Source organism: Delphinus delphis, chromosome 9 (assembly GCF_949987515.2).
Source record: "Delphinus delphis chromosome 9, mDelDel1.2, whole genome shotgun sequence".
Taxonomy (NCBI): Eukaryota; Metazoa; Chordata; class Mammalia; order Artiodactyla; family Delphinidae; genus Delphinus; species Delphinus delphis.
Genome location: NC_082691.1, coordinates 21495187 through 21507461, shown reverse-complemented (window position 1 = coordinate 21507461; position 12275 = coordinate 21495187). Strand labels below are relative to the sequence as shown.

Here is a 12275-nt window from a genome sequence, read left to right as displayed (position 1 = left end):
GTGCGTCCGGAGCCTGTGCTCCGCAACGGGAGAGGCCACAACTGTGACAGACCCTCATACAGCAAAAAAAAAAAAAAAAAAAAAAAAGAAGAAGAAAGAGAAATATTGCAGATGACAAGAGACATTAGATACATAACAAACCAAGTGTAATGTGCGGACCCTGTATGGATTTCAACTTAACAGAGCCATATGTGAAAAGGCATTTTCGAGGCAATTTGGAAAACCCAAATATGGACTGAATATGGAGTCTATATATATCTGAATGTGATCATCACTAGATGACATTCAGGAATTATTGCTCATTTCATTACATTTTACAGACAATTGCACTGTGCTACGTTCTCTAAAAACACCATTTGTTGTTAAAGATGAACACTGAAGTATTTATTGGTAAAGTAATACAATTCCTGGGATTTACTTTCTAATACTCCAGCAAAACGGGGGAGGGGAGAATAATTAACAGGATTGGCAAAATGTTGATTATTGTTTAAGCTGAATGAAGCGGGATCATTATATATTCTCTCTACTTTTGAGTCATATTTAAATTCTTCTGTAATAAAAAGATGTTTTTAATGTTACAGATGCCTTTTCTTCTTGTAATTAGTAGGCCCACCTGGAGATTTCATTTCCTAAGAAATGAGAATCAAGTCTGTGAATTTAGTTTCCTCCTTACAATGGTTGATTCTTTAATCTTGGAACACACAGTTAAACTGTCTTTCTGTCTACTGTCATGAGAGCAGTTTCTCTCTTTTTTTTTTTTTGTAACTGTTTGGCTTACAGTTTCTTGTATTCAATCTTCTCTGTTTGCACAAATAGAAACAAATACATATTCATAAATAGACATGTCCTTGCTGTGGAGGACTTCATAGCGTGAGGCCATAAAAATGACTGCACGCTGAAACCATGCAAAGCAATCTTAATAATCCATGGGGGAAATTACAATTGTTTGTGATCTGTAAAATATTTTAGCAAACCATTAAAAACTCTGACTGACAGTTATAACTATAGGAAAGAAAAATGGCGGGGGGGGAGCAAAGCTATGTTTATTTAGTATACTGTAATTTAAAATATTAGAAACATTGAGGATTAAAGTGTTTTATGTCTTTGTGGGGGAAAAAAAAAACCTTTGTTTTTCTCTGAGGGTGAAAGAGAAATGAATTGTCTATCCAGCCTAGGTTGAGCTCTCTAAGCAATCCTAGGCACCTAGAGATTTACAGTTTGCGAAGTCATATCTATTTTCTGTTTTTTCTAACTTACGAAGTGGGCAGCCTTTCTATGCCTTGGTGAATTGTCATACTCTTTTCTAAATCTGGATCAGCTTCCAATATTTTGTGCTTTTAATGTCATGAAATATCTCTATGAATTCCTTTTCAAATAAAACTTTAGATTTGAAGTAGCTACAGTGTCTCAGAATTCTGTGCAAACTTGTAAAGATTCTCTGTGGGCTTCTAGCTAGACATTGGACACAATCTGATTGTATTTTATAAGGTCATTTTCAAAATATTGATAATATTTACCCCTCTAGATCAGTGGTTTTTAATAATTTTAGTATCTTATAGCAATGGTTTTCAAGTGTTTTTTCATGTGACATTATACTCAGTGCAGTACTGTTCTAGAGGATAAGGGGTGGGGAGGAGAGGATCAAGAATCCCATCCCCTGGGTCTTCTCTCCCCAGCTCCTGAGGTTGCCCCCAAACACCTCCAAGAACACAGTTTGCAGATATCTGCACTCCATAGTGGATCAAAATTCTGTGGTTGATAAAGTCTTTAAGACACCCACACACCATGATGCAGATCAACTATGATCAAACATATGGGTTCTTCCCAGTGTATTGGTGCCTCTGAATCATCCCAGGCTTGGCAGAAGTATCCCATCCCTCTATTTCTGTCTCTCTGTTGTAGATCACTGATTAGGATCTGGTGTTACTCTCCACCCATCCTTCTAAATGATGCTTCACCTTGTTCCTGGCTCTCAGCACCCACCGTGACCATGGCTTTGATTCTACTTTTCAGTGCCTGACGTCACCAGCAACTAGCCCTGCCTGTGCTCACTGAGACACCAGCCTGGGATCTAGAGGTATGACACATGGTCCCACACACATCTAATTCATGTTGCCCTTTCTCTCCCCACATGCCTTTTGCTATTTTAGCTTCTCTCAGGTGCACAGTCTTTGTTCTGAAAGTCTCCATATTCTGAATTACTTCCTTCCCCTCTTTACAGGATCAAAACCAGCTGTTGGAGCTGGTTGTTCCTTTCATTAACTTGGTCTGGTTTTTAAGTTAGGTCTCATCAATGTTTCGGCCATATCTTTGTGAGCATAATTCCCAGGCAGATGGCAGAGAGAATGGAGGGGGTGTGGAATACAGAGGAAGTAGATTAGAATGGAAAGAAAATATCCTCCTTTAAAGCTTTCCATAATGCTATTTTTGTCATTATAAAGATACAAGAGAGGAGGAGAAGGAGAAAGGGGGAGATTTAGTAGAGAGATTTTGTCAGAAAGAGAGAGAATAACTGCCTGTCCAAATGCTTCTTGGAAATTTGGGGAGGTTTCTATGAGTGTGGCTTTGTGCATATGTGTGTAGGGGGGTGGGGTGGGATGTTTGTATATGTGTATGTGATGTTCTTTCACGTTTCTGAGTGGCCCCAATTCCAAAAACAGTGTGACCTCACACCTCTCGTGAAATCTAAAATCTTTTTGAGAGCTTCCGTCCAAACTTAAGATGTATAGTGTAGAGTGTTTGGTTAATAATACTTACCAGCTGATCATCCAGTCCAAAAAGTTGTTCCACGTAAGTTTCCAACAGTCTCCGAATTTTGGGTTTCATTGATGGATCAATGCACATATCCCTTTAATAAAATCATAAAATGCAGTCAAAAATTAATTTCATTTCATAGTAATTAGTTCCATAATTAAATCAGTGATTTTAATGGGTGGAGGGGAAGGGAAGGGAAGGAAAAACACTTCCCCTTGGGAGAGGCATGTCAGAATCACCTGGAGGGCTTTTTCAAACCACTCCCCCCTCAGGATTCTGCTGTGCTCCCCAAGAAGCATCCTCATCCTGTCCTCATCCTCAACTTGAAATAAACTGTCCTATGAGCACACGTTGTTGATGAGAGTGTGCTATGTTTCTCACTTAAGAACCAGTGGAGAAATTTTTCCTATTGAAGTTTGGGGGACTTAAAAGCCAATGGAGGGGAACTTCCCTGGTGGCGCAGTGGTTAAGAATCCGCCTGCCAATGCAGGGATCACGGGTTAGATCCCTGGTCCAGGAAGATCCCACATGCCGCGGAGCAGCTAAGCCCATGCGCCACAACTACTGAGCCTGTACTCTAGAGCCCGCGAGCCACAGCTACTGAAGCCCACACACCTAGAGCCTGTGCTCAGCAACAAGAGAAGCCACCACAATGAGAAACCCGTGCACCGCAAGGAAGAATACCCACCGCTCTCTGCAACTAGAGAAAGCCCACGTGCAGCAACGAAGACCCAACACAGCCAAAAATAAATAAATAAATAAATTTATTTAAAAAAAAATAATAACAGACTGCAAACTACTTGGGGTAACTAAATGTCCTAGCTCAGTAAGCAATCATGATGATTTTATATATATATATATATATATATATATATATATATATATATATATATGCCTATGGAGGGATTCTTGGACAATCTTAAGATTGGAAACATTCATTAGCAAGACCTTTTTTGATAGTATACAATGAGTGTTTTACCTTCAAAATAAAATATCTCCCTACCATAAATCAAAACAATACTTACCAGAGAAGACTTTCAAGACCATTTTCCATTACAGCAGTGATCATTTTCTCTAAATACCTCAGGGGATCCTCAGGACATGTAACAAGTAGACCACATAACAGAGCCTGGGAAAATGAAATGGAATCAGTGTTTCTGGATTTGCATGTTCTTACTAAGCAAGAGACTTTCTGTCAGACAAAGTTAAATAATGTGACAGTTTCTAAACTAAATGTGCTTTATAGATACCCCTCTGTGTTTATTCAATGTTACCAAATAACCAGAGCAACATGCAGTTTACCTTTACTCTTAAAAAAAATTCCGTTGTAAATGGCGAGTTGTTGCATTATGTGAGGGGTCACGGGTTAGATCCCTGGTCCAGGAAGGGACAGTCCAATTGAAGAAATAGTTGTGATTACCTTAGATCAATGGTTTCTACCATTTTTAAATATGAGGAACTCCTTTTTTATTGAAGTATAGTTGATTTACAATGTTGTGTTAGTTTCTGGTGTACAGAAAAGTGATTCAGATATAGATATAATCTTTTTCATTATGGTTTATTATAGGATATTGAATATAATTCCCTGTGCTATACATTAGGACCTTGTTGTTTATCTTTTTTATATATAGTAGTTTGTATTTGCTAATCCCAATCTCCTAATTTATCTTTTCCCCCTCCTCCTTTTCCCTTTGGTAACCATAAGTTTGTTTTCTGTGTCTGTTTCTGTTTTGTAAATAAGTTCATTTGTATCATATTTTAGATTCCACATATAAGTGATATCATATGGTATTTGTCTTTCTCTTTCTGGCTTACTTCACTTAGTAAGATAATCTCTAGGTCCATCATGTTGCTGCAAATGGCATTATTTCATTCTTTTCTTATGGCTGAGTTATTTTCCATTATATATATATAATGGAAATTGAATCAGTGATTTTAATGGGTGGAGGGAAAGAACGCTCCATATATATATACATATATATGTATATATATGTATATATATGTGTGTGTGTATATATATATATATATATATATATATATATATATATATATATATATATGTTCCGCACACAGCAACGAAGACCCAATGCAGCCAAAAATAAGTAAATAAAATAAAGTAAATTTTAAAAATGTATTGGTGGGGCTTCCCAGGTGGCGCAGTGGTTGAGAGTCCGCCTGCCGATGCAGGGGTTGCGGGTTCGTGCCCCGGTCCGGGAAGATCCCACATGCCGCGAAGCGGCTGGGTCCGTGAGCCATGGCCGCTGAGCCTGCGCGTCCGGAGCCTGTGCTCCGCAACGGGAGAGGCCACAGCAGTGAGAGGCCCGCGTACCGCAAAAAAAAAAACCAAAAAAAAAAAAAAAAGTATTGGTGAGTCATATATTGAATACCTCTCCATTTGAGACAGAGAAAAAGAGTTACAGCACACATCCCACAGCAACCACCTGGAGTGCTTAGACATTTCTCTTTGGTTCACTGGTGGGTCTCCTGGTACAGGTGTGGGGATGTGTATGTGTGTATAGCGGGTGAGGCTCTCTCTTTGGCCCTTCCTCCACATAGGGCCTCCTCTTGCTGGCTTTTTTCCTACTCCTCTGTCTCATGAACAAAATAATTCCACCTCTGAGTCATGCAGAGTTCTTCCCACCTACCTCCATGAGCCAAGTGTCAACAGATCCAGGCCTGGGGGTCCTGGGTTTTAGACTCTCAGCAGTTCTCATAGTGTTCCTCCACATAAGAGCATAATTCTCCTGACTGAACCTGCACAACACATTTTCCCATTTGCAGTAGCTCCATGTCCCCCCCCCCGCCCCCCCACCTTAGTGTGCAACCTGCGGGCTGGGAACCTAGCCCCTAGGGCTATGGCCAAAGGGTAAGACCTCGATGTCTCTCCCTTCCCAGCTCTGCCTCCGATGTAGCCCCACCCCAGCTGCTTACAGTGAGCACTCAGCCATCTGCAGACTAATTTCCTTCTCCCCCAGACCTAAAGAATATAGTGATACGGGAGATCAGTGTTCTCACCAAAGTTGTCAAGCTGGATTTGAATAGTCTTCTATTACCTAAGGGCTGAAGTTGTCTATTCCCTGGAGTCTAGACTTCAGACAGCTCCCTAAATAGCCCTGATGAAAAGCCCATCTGCTTTCTAGCCCTTCTGTGCCTCAATCACTATAGTACTGAGTTTCTCTACTCCCTACTCCACATTCTCCCCTTGATCCTAGTCTGGTACCCAGAGGACATCTGCAGCAGAATAACCTGGGGAATGAATTGGTCTCAGAGGATGAGGTCTAGGAACCCGCATTTTGATTGTCTCCCCAGTTGATTCCTATCACACTGAAGCCTTACTGGAATTCAGCTTTAAAGTAAATTATTGAGAAAATTGGGATCTGATAAATGAATATGAGAAGTTGCTTATTTCTTTATATTTCCAAGCTCCACAGATCAGAAAACTACTTTTCCTGAAAAGTTATGCCGCAGAAATCAAATCAAGTTGAAAGGATAAGTCTGTGGAGTGCTAATAAAGTCATATGGAACTAGCATTGTTCAAATGTTCACTTTTTCGTAACAAATCTCACTGTTCATAGTTTCCCACTGGGCAACATAAAATATCCTGGGGTTTCACATCTTAATGTGTGAACAGTGCATAGCTCCATGCAAATATGAAAGCATAGTTAGTGAATCAATAGATTTTTTTTTCTGCTATAAAACCATTAGCTTGGTCTTTATAAGGAGAGACAAAATATGCAAAGATGCCTGCAAAATGAATGTTTGACTCTCAAAAAACGATGAGTAGGGCTTTATTATTGCTAGCCTTCTTAGTAAAAACTTACATGGTCAAGGACAAAAAAAAGACCATGACTTACTTGGCTTTCTCAGTCTTGTAAATTCATAAAACAATTGTGCAATCCTCCACTTTCTTTGCCTCTGCCTCCCTAATCTCAGTCCAGAATATTTCTCAAATATTCTGAAAAATGTCTGGGTACTGAGGACAAAGAAGGGTTTATCCAAGACGGTTGTTTCTACTCCTTTTCAGTACTACCCATCTTACAAGAAGCAAGATAATGCAGTGAATGGAGTCCTCTGGGTTTAACTCCTGGATCTGTAATTTTCTGGTGTGTAACCTCTGACAAGCTACTTCTCCTGTGCTTCTGTTTCCTTAACCATACATGGGATAATAAAGGTATATATATCATAGGGCTATCATGATAATTAAATGAATTAATATATGTAAAGTACTTGGAATTGTTTTCTAGCACAAAATAAGTACTCAATAGATAATAATGATAGCAAGGCATCATCATTTTTTAAACCATTCCACTGCTAATTATCACTTCCATTACAGGAAAAGACTTGGACAAAGAGAAAATAAATTTTTAAATATTCCCTTGTACCATTCAAAGGCCAGTGTAATGACAGAGAAAGAGAGACTTTATACCAAGTCTATTGGAAGAGATTAAGACCAATGCATTTGGTCTTGGTTAGGAGAGAGAAATGGTTAGGAGAGAGAAGTTGATAGAACAGTAGTTTAAATATAAATAGCAAGGTAGGAACTGTATATTAGAGCTATGGGTAGATATAAGACACTTGAGAGAGCAGGTCTTGTTTATCTTTTTAGATACTCAGATAAACATAGGAAAAATGCTAAGGGCCTAAATAGCAATATAGAAGATAATTTGAAGAACCTAGGGGTAAGGCAGGAATAAAGACGCAGACCTCCTAGAGAACGGACTGAGGTTATGGGGAGGGGGAAGGGTGAGCTGTGACGGGGCGAGAGAGAGTCATGGACATATACACACTAACAAACGTAGTAAGGTAGATAGCTAGTGGGAAGCAGCCGCATGGCACGGGGATATTGGCTCGGTGCTCTGTGACAGCCTGGAGGGGTGGGATAGGGAGGGTGGGAGGGAGGGAGACGCAAGAGGGAAGAGATATGGGAACATATGTATATGTATAACTGATTCACTTTGTTATAAAGCAGAAACTAACACACCATTGTAAAGTAATTATACCCCAATAAAGATGTTAAAAAAAAAAAAAAAGAAGAAGATAATTGCTTCATGAGGGCAGAGATAAAAGTGATTACCAAATGCTTGTGGGGTCCTCAGCAGTTGGAGAAACTTTCAACTGGTAAGGAGAGGGCAAGGGTCTTCCTCTTGGCAAGAACAAAACCTCAGGGGCACAAACCAGTTTGGCTGGAATGGAGGATAAATGTAAAAGAGAAGCAGGCAGAGTCACTCTGTGACGACGTCAGAATTCCATACCGGGACCCAGGACTGGATCCTCCTCTAGACACAATAGGTCATTCATGATCAAACCCCTGCAAGATCAATCACATGGCCAAGGTCACAAATGGCCATACAGCAGAGAGTCGCAGCTCAGTGTGTTTCCAAGATCCCTCTAGGGTTGACCTCGACTTTTAGAGGGTATATTCTTGCTTCTGGATTTCACAGATGAGGCAGAGAAGGGCCAAGTGATTCACAGAGCCAGCATGTTTTTAAACTACAAACCTCGGACTCCCCCCTGGCCCATACCATGCACTCAAACAAAATTGTGTGCACGTGTATCTTTCTCCAGAACTTGAGAGGTTTTTTTTCACGTTATCTCTTCCAAAATATTTTATTCATATGCCAACCCCCAAACACATTCTTCTTTCAAGTAGACGGTAATCATATAGTTTACACCTTGTTTTTTTCCCAGATGAGATTGCTTTTAAAATTGCAATGTCAGCACCATATAGTTACAGAAACCCCTTTACTTAGGAAGAGACTTAAGTTTCTAAACATTGTCCAAAGTCCCTTCAACCTCCCTACCCTCCAACCCCCAAAACAAGTCCAAAGTGCCATCTCAGAAATGCTCACCATCCCCATCTGTAGTAGAGACGGTGTTGGCATACTGTAGTTCTAGGAGTGTCTTAATGTTTTTCTATGGAGGTTAGTAAGTTAAAAATTTGTAAATAAAGGGGGTTCTGTGTCTTGTCAACATTTAAATAGAGGGTGCCAAATTTTTATTTTAGAAACTCTATAACTAAAAACATATTGAAGATTATCGAAAGGGATCAACTGGATTTAGCCATTAAGGAGGGACCCCAGGGACAGGAAGATGCCCCCAAGGCCAGAACTTGAGGGGTTTTAAGGCAGACTGGACAGGAGAGGAGACGAGGTCTCTATGAAGTGAGAGCAAGACAGTAAAAGCAGGATCCTAATACCTGTGGTATTGTGCCTGGCCCAACAGGGAGGTGGTCACCAGCCATGTAATCCCTAGATGAGTAGGTGAATTGTTACTGAAGAAATAATAAGCCTTTGGGTTGTCATATGCCTTTGGGTTGTTTAAGTGTACCATGGGTTTTCCTCTGGAACTGCATCTATAAACTGGCTGGCTGGGCTAAGGGAACACAGCAAACATAACTGCTCTCAGGGGAAGCCACAACCTTCTAGTCCCAGGGTCCAGCAAAATGAGTTAGTGTGACCAGTTCCTTCTCATCTACATAAGCTTGTGGTCTCTTGCTCATATATTTAGTAATTCCTGATTCTTGCATTTCTGGCAAGTATTTGCAGCTATTAGTCTCTAAAAATACTTCTGATAGTAGAGTCCATGTGATTTAGAAATAAATACGTTTTTTTTTTTTTTTTTTTTTTTTTTTTTTTTTTACAAAAGTTTATTCTTAAATGTACAATAGGTTCCAAGACAACACTTCATTCTAGCTATAGGTGGCAACAGATGTTATGGCAGGGAATCCAGATGTTTAAACAGGAATGGAACTAAGGATCATCATTGCCTCAGGCACAAGGAACAGCTTACTTTTTGCCAGATTTCTTAATTCCGCCTGTTGCCAGGGGGCCTTTCCCCGCGGCCTTCGCTTTTAGCTCCTCGAGTTTCTTTTGCTCCTCCTTCTGTTTCTGCTTGAATGCCTTATCTTCCTCGTCCATCTCCTTGGCTTGCTTCTTGGGCTGCTTCAGGGGCTTCTTCTTGCCACCTCCGCGACCCGACATGGCGCCTGCCGCCCCTTCCCCAGACCCTCCACCGGATGCCATACGTTTTTTAAAAATACAGATTGGAAACTTAATCATGAAAGAAACACAAAGCATAAAAACTGCATAAGAATTTTTAAAAACATGTATTTATTTATTAATTTCTAAAAATAGAAAACTTTGCATAAAGATCATGGTTTGTAACTTAAACATGCCCTCTGCTGGGCAGATCTAGTTTTGCAAACTCCTTTAATCTTTCCTAGTTGTTAAACCGAAACCTGAGCTAACACTTTCTCACACTCGCAGATGCAATCTTTATATGTAGGGGCTAAAGAGTTTTGTAGACATTATACCCTTAAGATCTTGCCCATCTTTGGTCCCTATGGGGCAGGCCTTGTTTGTAGACAGTGTGCTGACTCCTGCCTAGTATGTAGAAAATTGAAAGAGAAACAGATTTCTAAATACTTCTGATAACTTACTGTTTGATATTCTACCAATAGGGCTTCATTGTATGGACTCCTAGCTTAGTGATAGCTTTTAAAATATAGATGTCTTTTGGAAGGAATATCTCCAAGGAAGGAGATTCCAACGGTGGTGGGATGAGTATTTCAGAGTTCTCAGAGAGAGAAACAATGAATATAGTGAGAGTGAAGAATTAGAAGGCAATATTCAGTTTCCCCACAACTGTATCGAGGCGCAGGCTCTCAGTGTCTACATGTAGATAGTTTTTTTAAAAAACTTTGAATTTCTGAAATATACTTTTGCCAAATCTTAGAATATATAGAAAGTAAATAATTTATTGCCCAAATCTTTGATCATTTAGTTCACTTTTTTTTTCAAATCTAAAATTAAAGTTTAAAACAATACTTGACTCCAAGGTCTAAAAAACTGTCTCTATGTTTATATCTGTTGTATAAATAATACACCTAGGTTGCATGACACTGTGCTAGGTGCTGATGGTCTATGAGGTCTACTCACTTGCTGCAACATGGAGGACATGAACCATGAAGGAAGAGATTATTTCCTGTGACTGATCACAGTGGTTTCAAATTTTGTTTTTTAAATCAGAAAAAAAAAATCTTAAAAAAAACCCCAAACTCATGGGAATCCCCAAATATAATCTAGATCCTTTCTTAACCTCTAGAGCATCCCCCATAGGCATCCTTAGAACCCTGGGATTCTGCTAAAAAAGAAAAAAAAACTTTGGAAATCTATCAGTATGCAATTAGTCACACACAGGCCTACGTGAAAGCAGAGTGAGAAGATTTTATGGAAGTGCCATCGTAAGCAGGAAAAGAGGCTGACCCATCTAGGAAAGAGGGTGTCCAGGAGACCTCAGCTGGCACAGCAGCCAGAGGAAAAGGGCTCTCGTCCCAGGGAGACCAGACACAGGCCTGCAAACTGGCCAGCCAGCTGGTTTCCTAGACTGAGAAACCGGCACTTGCCAGCAATGAGTGTTTTTATGCTTCCTATGCTTTCTTTGTATGTTTTTTTTCTAATTCTCCATCAATAAATTTCACTTGATGATAGTATGGGAAAGCAAAAAAGGAAGCACTTTTCCCTACACATAAGCCTGTTTTCATTATTTTGTTTAAATATATGAACTTTTTCTGATTATAAAAATATATATGTTCTATGTAATTTGGAAAGTTGAAAAAAAATACAAAGAAAATAAAAAGCAACCATCATCCTGACAACCAGAAATAGCCTCTAATAAAAATTTTAATTTCAGTCTTTCCTCAATACATATATTTTTACAAAATTAAAATTAGGATCATACTACAGTTTTTTTTTTTAATAAATTTATTTATTTTATTTTTGGCTGCCTTGGGTCTTCGCTGCTGCGTGCGGGCTTTCTCTAGTTGTGGTGAGCGGGGGCTACTCTTCATCGCAGTGCATGGGCTTCTCATTGCAGTGGCTTCTCTTTGTTGTAGAGCATGGGCTCTAGGCACGCCAGCTTCAGTAGCTGCGGCATGCGGGCTCAGTAGTTGTGGCTCGTGGGCTCTAGAGCGCAGGCTCAGTAGTTGTGGCGCACGGGCTTAGTTGCTCCGCGGCATGTAGGATCTTCCTGGACGAGGGTTCGAACCCGTGTCCCCTGCTTTGGCAGGAGGATTCTTAACCACTGTGCCACCAGGGAAGTACCTACATATACCTTTTTTTTTATTCCTGGCTAGTTATTACATTGCGAACATTTTTCCATGCCACCAAAAATTCTTCAAAACATCATGTATTGAGGTTGGTTGATAACCTATTGCATAAAATTATACCATAAATGTTTACAATTTATAAATGGCTGGACATTTAGGTGTTTTTAACTTTTTCCCTTTATTAAAAATTATATGATATACATATTATCACTACTAATGATGAAATGTACATATCTTCACCTCTATTTCCTTAGAAATAGAATCAAAATGTGTATTTTGAAGATCTTCATACATTTCTCAAAATTGCTTTTCTAAAAAGATATTATCAGTTTATACTTTCATTGATAGCCAATGGGAGTGTCCCATTCACCTTGCCAACACTGAGAATTAAAACATTTTTATATTTGTTGATTTG

General features: G+C 39.6%; 2 protein-coding genes across 2 annotated transcripts in view; both read right to left on the bottom strand.

The window, feature by feature from the left end:
- Positions 1 to 12275, bottom strand: part of FBXL13 (F-box and leucine rich repeat protein 13) — a 182975-nt gene that overhangs the window by 162785 nt on the left and 7915 nt on the right. Inside the window, 2 exon segments of the mRNA XM_060020299.1 lie at positions 2758 to 2848; positions 3780 to 3883. Of these exon segments, the coding sequence (XP_059876282.1) occupies positions 2758 to 2848; positions 3780 to 3883 (195 nt within the window).
- On the bottom strand, positions 9373 to 9767 carry LOC132430608 (translation machinery-associated protein 7). Its single transcript, XM_060019856.1, has one exon. The coding sequence runs from the start codon at positions 9732 to 9734 to the stop codon at positions 9540 to 9542; it is 195 nt and encodes a 64-aa protein (XP_059875839.1). The 5' UTR covers positions 9735 to 9767; the 3' UTR covers positions 9373 to 9539.

Coding starts and splice junctions, on each gene's coding strand:
- LOC132430608 (XM_060019856.1), bottom strand. CDS start 9,734: ATGTCGGGTCGCGGAGGTGGCAAGAAGAAGCCCCTGAAGCAGCCCAAG.